A 21,957-nucleotide genomic window follows, 5' to 3' on the forward strand; every position below is an offset into this window, starting at 1 on the left:
CATATGGTATATTCTTAGAATATATCCCCACGGTATATTTTGGAATATTCTATACAATGGAATTTTGAATTATCTTATAATAACGTATTCAAATAATTCAATATTATTAAAACAAAAATATTTGAAGATCTTAATCGAATGCATAACCTAATGTATATAACCCTGATAGTGTTAACCAGCTTTTGAACTCAACGCAAAGATTCTGGATGAATTACTCCAACAGCAACTGTTGGAAACGACAAAAAATTTGAATGGGCCAATAAATGAACCAATTGCATCAATAAATTGGTTAATTCTCATCCTATTTGTCTTTTTGTATTTGAAATTATTTGATTACAAAGCGAAAAATACTGGAAACAGAGAAATGGGGAAGTGAATAATTGGAGTAAACGTTTCTCATTGGTCAATTGAAATGTAGCGCGCGACAGTCGAATAAGCTCTGTGAAAGCGGCTGTCCCTTAATGCATGGTACATTTGCGTTTGCGTTAAATTCGACATTTGATTCAACATGGCGGTTGACGTGGCAGGTTCGCGTGTGTAATGCATGATGTGTTGGTGTTATTATCAAAGTATAATTCTGTCACGTTCAGTGTACCATTTATAATTTGGGGTTGTCCAATTTGCAGTACAGCGAATAGTTTGATTTTGGATCTTCAAACAGGAGAGTTGCATCTATTCAGTCTTCAAGAAAAGTAAGTAAAATGCAATAGTATCGATAGTAAAGTCATGGTGATTAACCTACTATACCTCATTTTAGGTTCGAGGAGAGTTGGTGTGTGGGATTTGTTGGTTTGACTAAGTACATGTTTGAACTAGAGTGATTTCAGTTGTGTATCTTCAATCGAGAAAAGTAAGTGAATGACACATTCTTTTGTATCATTTGTTTTCATAAATTTTATCACTCGTTTTCAAGATAGTATCAATTTGCCCAAAAGGAAACAGAGTGGTACCTGGTACAGGCAGGTGCGCCAAGGAACTGAAAACGTAATGATTACTTTTCAACAAGACAGTGCAAGTTGCTCTCCAAGTCATAAAATGTTGTAAATGTTCATGAGTAACCTATGCGAAAAATATCTATTTGATGCATTGTTGGACAAATATAAGGAAAACTATTCTGGTGAGCAAAGTTTGAATAACTTTAAGTAAGTGAAATTCATTGAAGAACCCATCATACCACTCATTTCAAATACTTCATTTGTGGGTTTATTTTTCTAAGTGAGAAACCTAACCTAACCTATTTCTTGATGTAATACACTTTTTCTTTTTCAATGAAATGATATATTTATTATTTTTTAATTAGTGCTGATGAATTCACAGATTTGTTATTTTAGTATATTTTTTAGTATACATTTGTTTGAGAGTAGGAACATCCTAATTTGAATACATTTCTAATATTTGTAATATGACAGTATTCAGGAATATTTTATTCGGTGAATAAATATTTTGAATTAGATTTTTTATTTTTAATATTGGTTGAAACGTCAAATATTTCAGTGTATATTGTTTTTAAAATATATTTGTTTATGAAATTTATGTGTTTTATTACTTGTGTGAATCTTGTATCAAAATGCAATATATACATGCCTAATAGCGGTTACTCGTCACATTCTTGGAATATTCCAAATATTCCTAGAATATTCATAAAATATATTTAAAGAATATTCTATGGTGTTTCTCTATTGTATATTCCTACAATAAACTAAGAATATCCTGAATATTTTATGAATATTCCTCGGGTTCTATTCCTGGAATATTCTTAATAGAATATACCTTAGATATTCTAAGAATATTATAAGATATTCCAAGAATATTCCCAAGGAATATTCTTAAAATATATCAAAGGTTCGCCAGGAGCACTTCCAGGGAATATTTTCCAGAAGATATATATATCCATAGCATATTCATAGCATAATACAATATCCCTAAGTGTATATTCATGAAATATACCTGGAATATCTATTGCTATGTGGGGGTTTGCTTATAGACTGATCGAGTTAGGGGTATATTATACTTATCGAGCGTAATTGGTCCCAATACCTCTTTATATTTACAGAAAAAAAAATTGAGAAGCAAGAGTTTAAATTTGCTGCGTGTCTGCTGACCAGTAAAATTGATCGTGTCTACAGTGGTGTTGCCAAGTGACAATTATTTCAACAAAAATACGAAGTTATGAAATATTAGAAAGAGTACATTGTCTCATACATTCAAGAGAGACAGCTGACTGGGTGGCAATATGGCTAATATATAACGGTGAATTTCTTATTTCTGGTGGGTGGCATGAATGCATAATTGATTTATTTTACTAGGGTTCATGAGCCTTCGAGAACCATCTAAAAATGTAGCTCGTTAAATCCTATTTAGAACCATAGTTTTCGAGTACATATTATTTCTTATAGAGATTTTTTTCATGAATTTAAACGTTAACGGTTTCATATACACTTCCATTATTAAAATTTCTGTGATATCAACATGAAAATGTCTACTGCCGGAGATATTTCAAAAACCACGTTTTTATTGCGTTTTGTGTTATTTGGATCCCACGTAGGTATAATTAATTCTCCCTTTCAATGCATTTCTTACACTTTCTTCTCAGATTTAGCTGTCGAAAGTAAGTGTGATTTTACTTTGGATCACGAATGAATCAGAAACTGTTTATACGCTCCGTGAATTTTACAATTTGGCAATGTTCATTATTTGTATTGTTTCTATTGGTCAATCGAACAAGAAGCGGGACTAGGCCCGTGACGTCACGAGCCTATAAAATCCGATTTTTAATAATTAATTACGGGAAAACAACAGGCGTAATAACCTTCAGACCGCGGCCGAAAACACGAAAAGTAGCTTCAAAATAGTAATTTTTCTATTTACATTCTTTGAAAGTTAACTCTATCTGCACAAAAATAAATTTTTTCTTCAACTTTGCTGTGATTATCCCTTAAAAGACATTCCTTTCAATATATCCGGCTGATATCAAATTCATTCATTTCAATGAGTTCGAAACTGGTTGTGATCAAAACTGTTGGCATTGCCAAATGATGCCTTTTTTATGATTCTCATATAAAACTGAAGGGAATGAGCTATTGAACGAACTGTAATTTTGAATAGGATGATCAGTACAATCTAAATTTGAATAACGATTTTACCGATGCCTTTTAAATGAATAATAAAGAATCCCAGTCTCATTATTGAATTCAGAAATCAATACTATTTAGTACTATGGTTGGGAACAGAGAAATACATTCACAATCTACACGAAATTTTATGAGAAAAAACAAATGAAATGTGAATAACTTGGTTTTTGAATTTTTAAAAGAAATATAGCTCTTAATTTTGTTAAAGTATAATATTTCGCAGATGAGACATATATTTCTTCAAGTCTTCTATATTTTGAAATAACCATGAGTGACATGAGAATTCTATTTTTCTAATATAAACTTATATCTAATTTTTACGGAAAAATAGAAGGGCCAAACATTTTCATTATTTGTTTTCTGTAAAGTATGATTTTTAAACTCGAAAATCAGACTTTAATTTCGAAATCACTATTCAAAACACGAAATTATGACTTCAATCACAAAATTTCGAGTTCAACTCCAAATTCTGAGATCAAAGTAGAAATTTTGAGTTCAAAGTCGTAACTTCAAGTTGAAAGTCGAAATTTCGAAATTGAAATCTAGATTTCGAGTTGAAGGTCGTAATTTTGAGTTTGAAGTCGAAATCTCAAGTTGAAAGTCGTAATTTTGATGTTGAAGTCGAAATTTTGAGTTTGAAGTCAAAATTTTGAGTTAAGTAATTTCAACTTTAATCTCGAGTAAGGGCGATCACAACTCCCTCTCCGTAGGGGATATCCGAACCCTCGAAAATCAAAGATGAACGCGACTCCACAAGGCAGTCAGTTGCAAAGCAAAGCTTCGAAATCAACCGCCGACGACCACCGCAAAGCTAGGCTCTGCAACTGACCGCCTTGGGGAGCCTCGTTTATCTCTGATATTTGGGTATTGGGTTCTCTGTCGATCCCATAGATGGCGTCCTCGTCAGGGGAGATGTTATCGCCCTCACTTGAAAAAAGAGACTTCAAACTAAAAATTTCGATTGTTAAGTCGTAATTTGAAAATTGAAGTGGCAATTCTCAATTATTAACAAGTAATGAAAATATGTGGCCCTTCTGCGCTTCCGTAAATGTTGATATGGCTCGTTCTTTTATGATTTTTCGTCGTATTCTCTATTTACTCAGCTCGTAATATATTATGTGTATTTAATTTCAATTGTATTCCTTCTCATGGAATTGTAATACTTTTTCGTAATATATCGTTCCGTGTCTCACAAATTCCAATGGAAATATAAAAATCATTGAGATTGATATGCCACATTTTGTGCGACGAATACCCAGAACTTTAGTGTTAATAATTCAAAATTCGAACACAAATGGCTTCTGTTGGGGTATTCAAAGCACATACTACTAAAAAAGCTTTGATATTAAAATCCAAGCACGGTAAGTAGGTATAGTTGGAAAAACTCACCTTGGACTGTGGCTGCTCGTTCTCGTAATATGAAGTCAGCTGGGCTTGGAGGGGGAGTCTTGGAGAACTTCGGGGATTTGGGATCTGAAAAAAGGTTTGACGTAATCTGATCGTATGACAGAGTAGGGTGCTTTTGAAAATTCAAATTAATAAGTAGATTAAAAGTTGGTAACTGACAAAAAAGTTGGTAACTGGTAAGTTGGTTACTTACATTATAGAAAGTGAAAATGATTAGTTTCTTGAAATGTAGATATAGTTCAAAATTGAAAAAATAAATAAAAATTTCTAGTTTGAAAAATAACGACATATGCTATTAAAAATACATTGCCATATAAGTGCAGCTCCAATACAATGATGAATAGAAGAAAACAACATGCAACATACTGTATTTATTGATATCATCTTATCAAGTATCATTCTATCTAGCATTATGGATGAATTTCAATAACTGTTTTTAAAAAATACTTAATGGTGGACTAGATTCAATTACATTTGGTAATTTATTGTATGCATCAAACCCTTTGAATAATAAATAATTTATGGCACTTGTCCTATTTGTTCTGCATAAATTCAGACAGATTCAGTCTCAATCGAACTCAATCGAATATGTAACCCCATTTTAATAAATTCTAGAATAACGAACAGGACAACAGACAGCAAGATTGTCAATGTTCCAGATTCAAGTGCAGGTACGAGTACAGGTACAAATACAGGTACAGATACAGGTACAAATACAACTGATTACCTGACAAGGCATAAATACGCTTTACGAAGCCTAAAAGGGTAGTCATCGGACAGCAAGCCATGATGGTTAAACCTCTGAAGGAGCTAACCACTCACGCCAGCGAAACGTCAGGAAAAAAATTTCAAAAATCCACGGCTTTCAAACTCGAAAAGCAATGACACTGACCCTTCATCTAATCAGTTTGAAAACCGGAGTTTTCCTTCAGTTTGGCTCACTCTCTACATGTATTTGATTAATGGTTGAATTTTCACAATTCGAATAGTTTTATGTATACAATACTAGTACTATGTTGCTGTATGGCTGCTGTTCCAATGTTTTGACATAATCAGAATCAACGAACTTAGGCGTGCGCAGCGTTATAGAACAGCGCTTTCAAAAAATGTTTCTGCAACACCATCTAGTAGCGAGTTACAGAAAATTTGAAAGCCTAGAAACCTTCTCTATGAAAAATTACTTATACATGTCAAATTTCATCACGATCGGTGGAGCGATTTAGAAGTTTATCACTTACCAACCAACCAACAAACATCCATTTTTATAAAGGGCTACTCAAATTTGTTTCTGTACATGGGGATATCGTAAACGATAAGAGATAGAGTGTCGGTTAAATCGTGGCAAAGTTGTGCATTTTAGAGACCTATTCAATGATGTAAAGAAATCGAATATAGCTCTTTTGGTTCTGGAGATATACAGGAAAAACCCAAAATTTCCAAATCTGTCCACATTATGGTATTGTCACTTGATGTTGGCTCTCAGAATATATCCATGAATCTTTTATACAGGGTGTCATATGAGTTGGGCCACCCCCCTCTTTCAATTTTCAAATACTGACCTGTATTTTTTGTTGTAGTTTTTGGATCGTAGACGTTCACTTCATACTGAGAGATTGAATTCAATTCTATATTTCGAGATTTTTCGGTAATATTCGATTATAATTTCGTGAATTATTTATTCCCCTTAAAATTACGGCCCTGGAAATTGGTTGACTGAGTTGAATAAAAAAAAACACGCCTCCCTATGAATCTTAGAGTTTTTCTATAGTTTTTTTTCCATTTTTAGGTACCTATTCATTTTTTTTCATTGCTCTGAGCGTTTTCTACAATGAACTTCGAATAAGAAAACCGTTTACGATTATTTGAAACATATCTACATCAAAAATATATTATATGTGTTTTAATAAGCAGAAAAAGGAATGATAGCAATAAAAACATCCGATATGAACGAATTGTAATGAAAATTGAAATGGAGTAATTTATATAGGTACCCAAAAAAATTATTGGCGCAATAAATGTTTAAATTGGAGTCTTTCCATTTCGAGACATTTTTAAACTCGATTTTTCATATTATTCATTATAATACACTTATTTGGTGCATTGTTGCGAAATCGTTCAAAATCCTCAATCTCGAGTTTTCCACATTTTGTATCTCTCTGCCAGCGTAAATTCTATTTTCAATGTCCCCCATAGAAAATGGTCCAAAATAGTAAGATCTGGTGATCTTGCAGACCATCTTATTGTCCCATTATTTGTCTCGAAATGGAAGGACTCCAATTCGAACATTAATTGCCCGATTAATTTTTTTGTTTATATAAATTACTTACTTCATTTCAATTTTCATTATAATTATAGTGTTCGTTTCGGATGTTATTATTGGTACCATTTTTTTTTCTGCTCATCAAAACACATATAATATATTTTTGTTGTAGATATGTTTCAGATAATCATAAAAGGTTTTCTTATTCGAAGTTCATTGTAGAAAACGCTCAGAGCAATGGAAAAATATGAATAGGTACCTAAAAATTAAAAAACTCTCGAAAAACTCTACGGTACGTAAGAAGACGTGAAAGTTTCTATTGTGTTTTTATTCAACTCAGTCAACCAATTTCCAGGGCCGTAATTTAAAAGGGAATAATTCACACAATTATAATCGATATTACCGAAAAATCCCGAAATATAAAATTGAATTTAATTTCAGAGTATGAAGTGAACGTCTAGGATCCAAAAACTACAACAAAAAATACAGGTCTGTATTTGAAAATTCAAAGATGAGGTGGCCCAAGTCAGATGACACCCTGTATAAAAGATTCACGGATATATTCTGAGAGCCCACATCAAGTGCCAATAGCAAAATGTAGACAGATTTTCAATATGTCTGCGAATAAAGAAGATATAGGCAAAAAAATAATTTGAACCAATGTTCTGTCAAAACATTGGAACAGAACAGAATATGGGATTTTTTGGTTTTTCCTGTATTTCTCCAGAACCAAAAGAGCTATATTCGATTTCTTTACATCATTGAATAGGTCTCTAAAATACGCAACTTTGCCATAACCTACACTCTATCTCTTATCGTTCACGAGATTCCCGTGGATAGAAACGAATTTGAATAGCCCTGTATATATGATTCTGATTCTATCTGTACTTTGGTATTGGAAATTGTGTGTATCTTCTTTCAATTTTTGAATTGCATTGATTGAAATGGGCCTTGATTCAGTGAATGAATAAATAAATTATATTTATTTCTGACCGGGATATTATAAGCTTATATCGTCATAGTTACGCTATCAATAAAGAGGGTCATAACTCCCTTGGGACATTATAGATTTTATAATTCCCTCTACCTTTCACAAGTAAAAATAAATAGAAATGAAAACTGAACCATATTTTATTTATTCACGTCATTACAAATAATAAATGTACAATTTTGAAATGTTCCCTGAAAATTACTTCCGCCACTGGAAACAATTTCTTCTTTTGTATGGCTGGAGCTTCTGTTCACTACAGTCGAGGTACCTGCCTCTTCTGATGACAAAGTAGACAACATACGCGCCGTTTTATTTCTCAATTCGATGTCAGCCAGTCCAGATATATCTTGTATTCTTTTTGGTATACGGCTTCACTTTTCGATGGAATTAATGATTCTCTTGCTTGTTCAGCTTTTTTCAAAATATCCTCCATTATATTTGAGGTAGAAACGTTTTCATCGCAAACACAGCTTGATAACAAAGTTCTGTTTATAAACAAGTAACATAGCAACAACCTAGCAACAAGAAAACTCTACTATAATCAACGGTACCTGATTCAAATATACCGGGAAGGTAATGAATTGGTACATTTTTCCGTTTCAAAAATGAACAAAATTTTATTGAAACCGGTCAGAAATAAAATTATCTATGTACCACGGGAATTAATGAGCCTTAATAACCTCAAGCAACTGCTGTCCCTCGGGCCAGAGGCCCTCGGGACGCAAACTTTGCCATCGGTAATTAAGGCCCTCCTAATTCCCTTGATACATAAATAACTATTATTTCGGCTTTGTTGGCGGTGAAGGGCACTTCCGCACGAACAGATACTATACACTAATCAGTTGAATATTGTAACTTTGGACAAATATTTGTGTGGATGGAAAAATATTCTTCAATTCGGGAGAGTTAATGACCTCTTTCACTCCCCCTATGAGTCTGAACTTGCCTTTTAATAACCACTCAGAGTATATTAACTGGTGCTCATTATTTATGGTGGGAGAGCATATACTTCATTGAAGAAAATGATAAACAATGTGTTACAATCATTGGTTTCACTCACCTTCATCTGCGATCAATTTTGGCATAATTTTCTTCTTATCAAAGCTCTGCGTTACTCCCTCCAAAAGCTCCGAATCTCCTGCGGTCTTATGCGATATTTCTGATATGAATGTGCGGGTCTCCTTCACCGTAGTTGATTTCGGTTCTTGTGATTCCTTGTGTGAAACAGTTTCGAGGACTTTCGAATCAGATGGAATTGTGGTTTTTATTTCGATGGTCCTTGATACCGTTTTTGTTTCAGGTGTAACAGTTTTGTCGTCGATCGAGACTGTTTTTGTTGTTATAGTTTTCGTTTGTTCATCTGTGGTTTTTACTTTCTGCTGAACTTCCGCGATTTTGTCTTCGACCAAGTTTTGTTCTTTTATTGTTGTGATCTCCTGAACAATTTCACGACGTTGTGAAGAAGCAGGAATTGTTCTCTCGGCCGATAAACGTTTTTGTATTTGTTCTCTGCGCTCTGCCACAGGCTTGTCGAACGTTTCTTCGTCTTCTTCCTCTGATTTCTCTATTTCTTTCTCTTCGGCTGAGTATTTATCGAAAAATTCCAATTTAACTTTAGCTGAAACAAGCAAATTTCATTCAACCATATTGTGAGAAGTGATTTAAATACAAAATATTACAAAAATGTTGACAACTTTAACTAATGAAATTCAGTGAACCGACTGATAAAAAATCATGATCTGGTTTGCAGTTTAGACTAGTACGATTGAGGCCTAATGCTAATAGGAAAAATGTAGCAACATCATCATATCGATGAATAAATGTTATTATTTTTTCAATTACAGTGAGTTCAGAAAATCAATTTCACCAAAAAATAGAAATTTCGTTGGATTATTTGTCACAACTTTCAATGTGGATTATCTGAACTAGAATGTGTCAGTTGTTTGTAAAACGATAAAGCACCATCAAAAACCACAGTATGTCGCTGGTATAGTGAATTTAATCGTGATCGTAGTTCGGCCTCCGACGAATTCCGTGAAGGTCGTCCAAAATCTGTTGTTGTGCCAAAAAAATAGATACAGTGCGAGAACTGATAGAAGCAAGATCGTTATGTGACATATTGTGAGATAGAGTCACCCTTGTACATTGTTTCTACTCCAAAACATTCGATTTTGCATGAACACTCATTTGTAAAAAAAATAGTTTGTGTTGGATACCCCATAATTTATTAATCGCTCAAAAAAGGCTCGCGTCAAGTGGTATAAGAAAATAATTAAGAAGTTTGACCGTGGTGCTCCGAAAGAGCACAGGTGACGAAATCGTGACAAGTGTAGAATCATGGATATATGAAACAGCAATCAACCGTGTGGGAATTCTAAGACGAGCTAAATCCAACAAAAGTTGTTCATGAAGGAAGTGCAACGAATGGTCACCTATTTCTTCGGCCGAATGGGTCGTGTGGCCACTGTTCCGCTTGAGCAACATAAAACGGTCAATTCTGAGTGAAACACGACCATTTTTGTTAGCCGGAAGTCTTCGGAGAAATTCGTAAAACTAACCGCCGAAGACGAATTTCTCTATCATGACAATGCGAGCTCTCACACATGTCACACTCAATTGACTCCTTCTTGTTCCCGAATATCAAAGGTAAACTGCGTGGTCAACGACTTACGAGTGCCGAAGAAGCAGTTGAAGCGTTCGAAAACTATATTGTGGAGGTGTCTCAAGAGGAATGGATAAATCAAAAGTGGGAAAATTTCGAGAAATAATAGAGCCATTTTCATCAAAAAAATGTTTGTCATAATTTGCCATTCCCGAAATATAAATAGTACCACTCTTTGAATTCTTTTCATTCTTTTTTAAATATTTCAGGATGTTCATGTAGCTCTCGTCTGTCATCTACTTCATTCTACTTACAGTCTGGTCAAGGTGGCCATCATTTTATTCTATTTGAATTCAATATTGATTTTGCTTTCTTCTGTAGAGGACACTACCTACATGTTTTTTTTTCACTTTTGAATAGTCATCGTCAGTTATCAAAATATTTCGAGAATGATTATTTGTAGCGACTTCCGATACGAATACATTTTACGTAAAAATGACATTTATTATGTAGAAAATGAATTTTATTATGTTGGGAAAGTTATCAATATCGACATTACTACAAAGATTATTTATATGAAACAAAGCTGGAAAAATCTTTATAAGCCTGTCATTCAAAAAAAACATTACGGACACGTGCTTATTTTTATTGAAAATACCTGAAAAATCGTCCGCACCTGCAATCATTGGTTTTCATTTTTGCTCAATTTTTTATAACTTTAACTTTCTTCACAACATCAATTTGTAATGTTACTTTATATCAGGTCTATACGAATGATATTCGTTTACAACCATCTTTTCAAATTATGAATGGACTGGCCCGTTACTTGATGAAAATTATTAACACTTTCCATGATGATAATTTACCAATTTTCACAAACATTTTTCAGTGGGCTATGCTTGAAGACAGTCAGCGAACAAATTTAAAAAAATGAACTTTAAATGTTCAAGCTCGTCTTGGATATACCTACACGGTAGGTTGAATGGACTGACGCCTATCAGAAAACAGCTACTCCACTGGCTAATACCACGAACGGCGTTGGATCATATCCGACAGGCGTCAGTGCAGGAATCTTCATAGAAAATTTCCTGCATATGCAAATGGCAATACAACTGAAAGAGTCGACCCTCAATTTTGGAACGGGCACACCGGTTTCGGGCTCCTTAGCCCGTATTAGCCAGTGGAGTAGTTGTTTTCTGATAGGCGTCAGTTCATTCAACCTACTGTGTAGGTATATCAGAACGGGCTTGAACATTCAACATTCATTTCCTTAGATTTTTTCACTGCCTGTCTTTAAGCATAACTCAGTGACTGATAAAAAAGTTTTTCTTTCTTACCCAGAGGAACGGGGCAAATTTCGGATATGCAGTTGGTTAGTACGAGGGTATCCGAGACGAGCTTGAACATTTAAAGTTCATTTCTTTAGATTTATATAATTAATCCAAGCAGAACACAATTACCCGTAAAATGAACGACCTTTTTTTTAAACAATTTCATTGAATTGTTTTTTTTTTCAAAACAATACAATGTTTTTCAATTGTTTTGGTGTCTAAGACTAGCAGGAGCGATTCCTCTGACTTGCAAGCCAACCTACAACGCAATATGGGGGTTTTGGCGGACCTTATGAAGTTTATGGAAGTTTGACACTGCTCTCATACAAAAAGCCCAGGTCTACAGTGTAAAGACCATGGAATTATGAATCACTCGAAGGATTTTTCATGTATGAGAACATGTATAAGAACATGAAAATATTTAAATATACTGCCATTAAGTAACTTCTTTACCAGAGACGAAGGTTGTCAAATTAAAAATGTCTGGTGAGGGAGGGTGTCAGAAAATAGTCACTGGATTAGTATATCGTCCTTACGATAGTCAGGAACCGTCACCAAACACAAATGTGAACGAGCTAATGACAGCGTGCCGAGCAGACAAATCACAGCTCGTAATTGGTAGTGTTACCAATGTGTACCATCTGACCTGGGGGACCACTGACACCATTGAAAGAAGTGGTGAACAATCACTACAGTTCATTATGGTAATAATTGTAAACGCAGCCAGATAACTTACCCTCATACGATGCGTAGGAAAGCAACACACTTGGTGGGTCTCATACCTTGATCATATATCATCAAAACAAACGGAAACAAAAGACCTGGAAACTTGCACATAGGCTCCAGGGAGGTTTTGGAACAAGACACTTTGGAAGCAGATCGATTATTGGGGAACCCCAAGTCCTAATGAATATATTGAAAAAAAAATACCAAGGAGTGTACAGAAACAAGAGTAGAGACTATAAGAGAGCTGTTTCAGCTGTACTTTCTCGGGTCAAATCACAAATCAAACATTGGAGTTCTAGACGAACTCTGAACTGGAGATTCTTGAAAGGGCATCCAGGAGGGACTAGTACCGGTACAAGGTGGCATTTATATCCAGTAATGCTCCAAAGAGAGCCGAAACTACTACTTCAAAAATTGTGTGAAATCCTCAGACCAAGTCCCGCTCTAGGATACATATCAAAACTATAGACACTGATTGAAACCATCTTATTTCCGAAACTTGGGAAAATCGGACAAGACTTCAGATAGCTTGAGACCAATGAGTATAATGTTTTTCCCATCAATGACATTGAAAAAATGTCTTGACAGGCATTTCAGGGACATTGCATTGGCTACCAGCCAATTGCATCGAGACCGATATGCGTACAGATCAGGTATATCAATGAAAACGATTTGTGGCCAGGCCACAGAATAATCAGGATATGCTTGCAAGAAGAAGAAATTACTTTTAGCTGCTTTCTTGAATCAATCATCTAGGTGTCGAGGATAGGATGGATAGATGACAGAAGCTGCCGGTGGATAGTCTGCATTCTCAGAAGAAGATTGGTATACACGTACATTATGGGAGAAATAGTGATGGCAAGGGGTTGTTCCCAGGGTTAGTTTTGTCACCATTGTTACGAAACTTCATGACGGATAAATTACCATATCTTCTGGACCATAATGGACACAAAGTATTGGGCCATCCTAGTCCAAGGCGAATATAATAATTTAGTGACAGAATCCATGTAGCAAGCACCGAATATTATAACAAGATGATCTCATGAAGAAAGACTGAATATAAACACATTCTCCAAAAATTTGAGATGAAGAGATAGTTTTGTCGATGGGGGTCAAATATCTGGAAGAGATTCTAGATCCTAGACTGATCTGGAATCAACATCTAAAGAGAAAGTAAAAAAAAAACGAACGTAGTGCTGATAGTGGCCAGACGCACTTACCGAAAAATGTGGGGGCTGAAACTAGACATGGCTTATTGGCCCTATATCATGGTGGTTAAACCTATGATAACATATGCATCTATGGTCTTGTGATGAAAGATGAAATAATCTACCGTTGTTAATTAATCAAGCAGCTATCGATCCTGGTTGGGAGATTGACAAATGGAAATATGAGGTTCATCACTTCACTTGTCCTCTGAAGATGGTACTAGTGAAGTGGTATTATAAAGCCACTTGACAATCCTACCAATTCATGACAATATAAGAGTGGGCTATTTGGAAGTTTGTCTCAAATTTCCTATTCCGAAAATCTCCCAGATATTTTGAACGTATTTGTAGAAGTGATGAAGAATTCAATGTTGCAATGTTATTATATTTTTTTCTCAGTACATTTTTCACTTCACCATCTTCTGAAAATTGGGGTTTCTCAACTCATATTACATATTTCATATATTGTTCTTGTTCTTTTAGCACTTCCAATTGAATAGGTGATTAATTGTACAATATTAAAAATAGCGGGCATTAATAGATCATAGTTCAATTACTGAAGAAAGTTATTAATTAGATATATGGCTAGTTATATTATGATTGAATTAAAAATCAATTTGGATGTAGTTGAAATCATTTGGACAGTTAACTCAATTACTTAGGGTTGAATTTTTGATATTACCATATACTGAAACAGTTGAAGAATGACAAATCTATATCATCCGATTTATCCTGATCTATAACATCTGGGAAATATGTTTTAACCCATTTGCACTAAAAAATGGATCCAACCCTGGTTGATGGGTCTCTATATTTTTTCTCTTTTTCTTCAATTACATTTTCACTTTTGTTATTCATGAAGAAAGACTACTTTGAGGGAGGGTGAATACTCCCATCTGTGATTAATGAGAGAGTTGAAAATTAGATGGGATTTGTTAACCTGAACTATTAAAATATGCCGTTAGTTTCGAGTAATCATTAAGCCTTTAGAATCTCCCATTGATGGCGATCACTCTTTAAAGGATTGATGTAGGTGGTATAACACTTTTTATCATATTACTGTTTCACAATCTTCAATTTCTGACAACTCTCGAATCAAATTACTATTGATCGAGTCAAAAAATCTTTATTGATAAATATTACATGCAGCCTTTGACGTTGCAATATGAACGAACATACATTGTCCATTAGGAATTCAGTGAAAAATATCATACCTTCTTGTCTATCTGCTCTCACCCTTTGGCCCACTTCATCACTCACAGCATCATTGTCTATACTATCTATATCTTTTTTCAGTCTATATGTTCCTATCTCCTCGTGTTTTATCCTAGTTATTGTTGGACCAGCATGGTCAACATTTAGGCACTGGGGTATTATATCTTCTCTCCCTATTCTTCGCAAGGCATTCTCTAACGTATTGGTTTGTGACTTGTTGCCGGATTGAGACAACCACATCCTGTAAAATATGTTGATTGAATGAGAAGAATGCTAATGCATATTCGTCATTGAAAGTTTTTTGTGATTGTTGCACAGTACCAAAGATTGACAAATGAAATTCCAGACCCGTTTCGGGGCAAGGTCGGGGTTATAATTAACTTATATTCTCCAACCCTCCGCCCCTTCAACCTAAATTCAAAAAGAAGATGAAGATACATAGACACCAGAGAAATTTTTTTAAAGGTTTCAGAGTAGGGCCAGTGCGAAAAAGCGATTTATGTTGAATTCAAATCGGTGAATAAATTATTGATTTGAAAAAACCGTTCCGAGATGTTTAATCCTCAAGAACGATGTTCTTCAATTGAAATAGTCTTCAGAAAGGTGTGTTGAGTTGAACTTTGAAGTGATTGGCAACTGTTTTTTGCTACGTCCTCTTAACTTATACCGGCTTTCAGTGGAATCAAGCGGATTGAGTCAGTCGAACCATTTTCTTGGAAGCATCTTATTTATTCATCGTATGGCGTCACAACTCACATATCAACGTTTCAATAAAAAAAATACCGGAACAAAGATGTAATATAGTCAGAAACGTACATCCAACAGTTTTTAATAGCAAACAGCTTTATATAAGTGGCGAATTGCTTTGTGATTGACTTCCTAAATCATCAGTTGACACTTTTCCATTATATTGTACCAGCTGCCTCACTTACAATACCACAGTCGCACATGGGAAATGGTTGCTTGCCACACTCGTTTGAAAAGTTGGTACACTTGTCATGATTTGTTAAAACTATACAGGGTGTTTCAAATTCGATCCTTACCATTGGGATCTCGGAAACTATGGGAGATACGAAGATGGTTGTATTAGGGCAAAGTTGCGCATTTATATGACTAACAATGTGTCGTTGAGAAAGTTCTGAAATTCCGAGTATATCCAGAGATATCCGGAAAAAACAGAAATTTCGGAAAATGGTTTTATTTTTTGCTGGCTTTATTTTTCAAAGGATCCGAAAATAAATTGCATTTTCATTTTGTTACTTTTTCTCTGCTATATAATTGATTTTTCAGATTTGCTATGCGACGTTTCGTCTTCCAGCCACCATCATCAACTTTATTTTTTCTTATGGGCGCTACTTTATATTCTTTCTTTGGGAAAGAAAGTTTTTGGCTTTCTACTACTCCATCTGATACAAAAAAAGGGGATGAGAGAATCTTCCAAAGAAAGGAAGGAAGTAATCAATTTGAAACTATATACATTAATGTGTAGATCATGCAAAGAAGTAACTTTCAGATACAAACTGAAAGAAAGTCCTCCTGAAACAGCTACTTTCATATAAACATTGAATTACACGAAAGAAAATAATTCTTTCGAAACAAATACTTCTATATGAACACTGAATTATACAGAAGATACTTTTCTCTACTCAGGTGTGTAATATACTGCATTTTCTCAAATTACTATTCAGCTGTTGCTAGAGGTGGATGTTCAAAATTCTGTCTCAAAATCTCTGATGAGTTTGCTGATAAGTTTTTGTATCCCTTCATTGAAGCTTGTTTTCTTCAAATATCTGATGGAAGCATCTATAGAAAAAAACAGGTTCCCAAATTTCTTTCGATGTTCCAGGTTATCAGAGTTGCTTGCGATATTGGGTCTCCAATCATGCATGACTCTTTCTTGGATAAAGTCCAGAAGCCTCAGAGTTTACCTAGTGGTGGTGAAAGGTATAATTTGATTTTATAATCATAGTCCAGTCATTACAGTAAGTTCACCTCGGAATTCGAGATACCCAGGTGTAAGTCTGTAAATACTTGTATATTGACACCCTAAAAGTTGTCTCAAAACCTACATATGGTAGGATGTAAGCAACTATTAAATTTCAAAGTCAAAGGTCACAAAAATCGGTTTTTTGCGTTTTTTTGGAAATATCTCATTTTCTATGGGTTTTTTTGCTATTTGTATTCGTTATCAATATTGTAGAATACAAAATTATCTACAAATTTTGTTTAAAAAAATTTTTTATACGGTGAACCGTTTTCGAGATAGAGAGCGGAGAGCACGCGGTCACAGCATCACTTCAGGTCAACCGGTGCCTCCGGTCGAAAACGCGCCATATATAGTTGATGAACTATCGATAAATCAATGATTATAAATATTTGTCAATTTTTATTAACTATTATATTATATTTTATCATTTTTTTCCTAACTCATCCACTTTTTATTCAGTATTAATTTATTTAACAACACTTACCTGCCCATGTAATAGGAATTATATTTGAATTTTAACCTAATTAATATTTATAACTTCTTACATGATAAAAAAAAAACAAATAAATTAGGAATTAATCTTTTTATTAAAAAATATCATTGAATACATTTATTTTTATTGAAAGTAAAGAAATGGAATGAAGGGTACAAAAACTACAATTTATGATTTTAATCACCTTCTTCCTCTTCATCGTCGTCTTCCGGCTGCTGGTAAATTTCAAACTGGTCTTCATTATCGTCTTCAACGACATTTGTCTCAAGTTCTTCCATGATTTCGGAGTCAAACATTCCATCTTCGTTAATGTCGCTCTGATATGTTAGAGCATTGAGACAAGCTTGCCCATTACATTGGCCACAAGCAAAGAGCATTGCAACCACTCTTGCAGTTGCAGAAAATTGTATTTAGCAAATCTTCTGGAGCAGGTAGTAAAATTGTCATGATAGGCTCCAGAAAATCGTTTCGCATTGCCCAACCCCATACCTGGGGTTCCAAATCATGTCCTAACCAAGTTTGAACTTGATAATATACACGGTTGAAATGTTGATAAGCAGCTGCACTTGTTGGTGGAATATTTGAAAGCTGCACAGGTTTATTAAGTTTTGTAGACTTGACGTAATGCATATAACGAAGATGATCGAGACTTTTCACAGATTTCGGAGCATTATAGACTGCCAATAAGGTTTGAGTTTCACTCTCTAATAATCTCTGGGCCGAACAATTTTCTTCCTCGAATGCTGCAGCTAGTTCATCCAAATTTGTCAGTTTCTCAAAAACTTTTAAAAATGATTTTTTTCCTTTTTCAAAAAGCGCAGAAGTTGTATCACAGCCACTTGATGCGTGCAGAAATAAAATATGTTTTTTAGAATGAGGATAATTATCAAAACTTTCAGTCGAGTATATCTTCGTTTTTACATTACCTTTCCCAACTTTTTTTAAGAAAATTTCTTGTTCGTAAGACAGTGTACGCCTAATTAAAATGACAAGTAAATCAATATCTTGTCCTATTATAAGTGCAGTTTTTTTAGACTTTGATTCTTCAATTGCAGTTTCAACAATAAGAACATCCGCATCATCTCTGGCTTGTTCAGTAGTAATATTTGCAGCTTGGAATTTTTTCAATTAACATATTAATGAACTTATTTTTGTTATTTCGATTTGATAAGAATTTTTCTTGAGTAACTGGTACAACCATTGTTTCATCGAAACAAACTTCATACGTTTTTGAAAGTGCAGCAGGTCTTCTCTGCTGCTCAATAGCTTTTACGTTCTTACTGTAGTCTGAATATCCGTCAAATACAACTATTATTTTGGAACTGTAATGCCTTTGTAAATAATTCATGTATTTATCAAAAATAATAGAAAAAGTATCTTCTCTGCTCCATACAATGAATAGATATAGATTTAATGCATGAAGAAAATGATAGAATATAATATAATAGGTAATAAAAATTGACAAAATATTTATAATCATTGATTTATCGATAGTTCATCAACTATATATGGCGCGTTTTCGACCGGAGGCACCGGTTGACCTGAAGTGATGCTGTGACCGCGCGCTCTCCGCCCTCTATCTCGAAAACGGTTCACCGTATAAAACATTTTTCCAAACAAAATTTGTAGAGAATTTTGTATTCTACAATATTGATAATAAATACAAATAGCAAAAGACCCATAGGAAATGAGATATTTCCAAAAAAAGCGCAAAAAACCGATTTTTGTGACCTTTGACCTTGAAATTTAATAGTTGCTCACATCCTACCATATGTAGGTTTTGAGACAACTTTTAGGGTGTCAATATACAAGTATTTACAGACTTACAGCTGGGTATCTCGAATCCCGAGATTCTTACCTAATTTAAGCTTAAATGACTGGATTATCAGTGAGAACTTACTGGAGTGTATACAACTCCCTAGTTCGAAACTTATTTTCTGATATCTCAGGCCTATATTCTTCCAGACCATCATTAGGATAAAACACCACTCAATTATTGCCAGCTAATGCTCTGGAATCCAGATGAAAAGAACAGACAAGTGTGCTGTCACTGTCAACCAAGCAAAATATTAGATTTTTGATTCGTTTTAATAAATCGCTGGTGTAAAGTAATAAAACACTTGCAGATAACCTCAAAGTTGAAGGTATCCGAAAAAGAACTATCGATGAACGGAACGAATAATCTGGTGAGATATGAACAAAGATGATCTGACAAGCCATAACAAAAAAAATGCCATATTTGTGAACCACTATAAAATATTTTTATAATAGTTCAATGATGCACGAAATGTTGCCATTTGAACCAGTGTTCGGTGAACAAAAATCAAGATTTTCTTATATTCAATTTCAGTTGCCTCAAACTTTGGTGGAATATACAGGCTGATTCACGGTGGATGGTTTCTGGTGAACCAGACAATGGATCACTTTGAAAATTTAATGGAGGGCATATTCGGACATTCTCTAGCCAACTAAAATATTTTCGACAATGCGGTGTCGCCGCTTCTATTAGAAAGCAGTAGCAACTTTGATTTTTCAAATGGAACATTCTGTATATAATATTATTTTTGGAATCTCCAACAATTGCCCGACAACTTTTCTTGATATTTTCCTATACCTATCTGTTACCGTTTTCGAAATAAAAATTAATTTCAATTTTTTTCTTCGAAAATCATGACTTCTAAAAATGCCGATATCTTTTAGATTAGAAGTACTATGATATCGAAATTTGGTTTGGAGTTAGGTGATACTTGGACACTTCCCACACGTCAATACAGGGTGGTAAAAAAATACAGTTTTTTCGTTTGCTTGAAAAAGTTGCTGAAATTTGATTATTTTAAATGAAACACCCTATATATTATTGAAAATTCGGAAAGCTGCTGAAATTTGCTTTCGTTCTATGTATATCATACCTATACCTAACTAGTCAAGTTTCGGACTTATGAACATTTATTTGAGAAAATGTCCCTTCAGAATGGTATTTCCATTCGGTATTTGGTAAGCAGGCCATGAATACTATTTGACAGTAGCGTTGTGACATTCTCCTAATAATATCGACATTTTCGTCACTTCAGAAGTTGCAAATACCTTCAAAACGATGGAACAAAAGTATTCAAACGAAGTTCTTATGAATTTGTTTATTATTTTTGGACAGTGTGACAAAATTATCAGCAATACATGTAGAAAGTTCAATGAAATGTATCCGAATCTACCGCCAATGAACCTCAAGAAATTTATACGAATTCAGAACAATTTCAATATGTTTGGATAAACTTTAAAAAAGCACCAAGAAACTTGAAATTGGAAATATTGATATGAATAATTATAAAAAAGTAAAACAATCATGTGGAATATTTCAAAATATGTTCGAATCGCTGGCCGTTCACTTCCAAGCACTTTAAAATGCGGGTGTTGACTGCTTTCGTGGTGGCAGATCTGATTTCATTGGGATCCAAATCTTCAAATGTTTGGGCAATCCTTTCTAACAATTCATCTCTCGAACGCACGGGTATTTTGTGAACTCTTTCTTTAAACATTCCCCACAAATAAAAATATAATGGATTAAGATCGGGTGATCTTGCTGGCCAATTCCATGGTCCCAATCGCCTCATCCACCGATCGTCAAATAGTCTATCCAGTTCTGCGCTCAGTTCTCTTGTGCAATGTGCAGGAGCTCCGTCTAGTTGGTACCAACAGTTTCGATAATCTTCGAGTGGCAGATTATCCACGAAACTGTCTACAGTATTCTCCAAAATATTCAGGTAGCTTCTGGATGTTAATGACTCCTCGTATATCACGTACCTCAATTTGTTGTCCATCAACATGCAGAAGACATTAAAACTAAATTTTTCTTGAAATCCGGCTTCTTTTGTGACGTGAGGATTTTCACTGGACCAATAATGACGATTTTTTCTATTGAAAATCCTTTCTCTCGAAAATTTCGATTCATCAGTCCAAATAATTTTATTTAAAAAAAGTGGATCTTCTTGAATGCGTGTCAACAACATTTCACAAAATTCTACTCTCTGTTGAGGATCTTGAGGCTTCATTGCTTGAATTTTGGTGAATTTATAATCATGCATTTTATGTCTTCGCAAGATTCTTTGAACCGATGAATATTTTATACCCAAATCTTCTTCAGCACTTCTTATCGATGACTGGGGAAATGCGTGAAAATATGCTAAGACATTAATCTGGTTGTCTTCGAAAGTTACGGGTCGAGGCAAGTTTCTTGGTGCTTTTAAAGTTGATCCAAATGCATTGAAATTGTTCTGAATTCGTATAAATTTCTTGAGGTTCATTGGCGGTAGATTCGGATACATTTCATTGAACTTTCTACATGTTCTGCTGATAATTTTGTCACACTGTCCAAAAATAATAAACAAATTCATAAGAACTTCGTTTGAATAGTTTTGTTCCATCGTTTTGAAGGTGTTTGCAACTTCTGAAGTGACGAAAATGTCGATATTATTAGGAGAATGTCACAACGCTACTGTCAAATAGTAATCATGGCCTGCTTACCAAATACCGAATGGAAATACCATTCTGAAGGGACATTTTCACAAATAAATGTTTATAAGTCCGAAACTTGACTAGTTAGGTATAGGTA

The 21,957-nt window shown here is 34.4% G+C and overlaps 1 protein-coding gene across 17 annotated transcripts in view; it reads right to left on the reverse strand.

Moving 5' to 3' along the window:
- The window catches only part of LOC111504733 (uncharacterized), a 398,322-nt gene that overhangs the window by 122,340 nt on the left and 254,025 nt on the right, over nucleotides 1-21,957 (reverse strand). For all 17 annotated transcript variants that reach the window (XM_074178849.1, XM_074178864.1, XM_074178862.1 and 14 more), the window contains 3 exons: nucleotides 14,871-15,112; nucleotides 8,850-9,407; nucleotides 4,521-4,604 (listed from right to left, as the gene is read on the reverse strand). In XM_074178849.1, coding sequence (XP_074034950.1) covers nucleotides 4,521-4,604; nucleotides 8,850-9,407; nucleotides 14,871-15,112 — 884 coding nt within the window. The remainder of the gene's footprint in view (nucleotides 1-4,520; nucleotides 4,605-8,849; nucleotides 9,408-14,870; nucleotides 15,113-21,957) is intronic.

This window comes from Leptinotarsa decemlineata, unplaced genomic scaffold, assembly GCF_025532065.1.
Source record: "Leptinotarsa decemlineata unplaced genomic scaffold, Ldec_3_MD MMD2_tig00004307_RagTag_RagTag, whole genome shotgun sequence".
Taxonomy (NCBI): domain Eukaryota; kingdom Metazoa; phylum Arthropoda; class Insecta; order Coleoptera; family Chrysomelidae; genus Leptinotarsa; species Leptinotarsa decemlineata.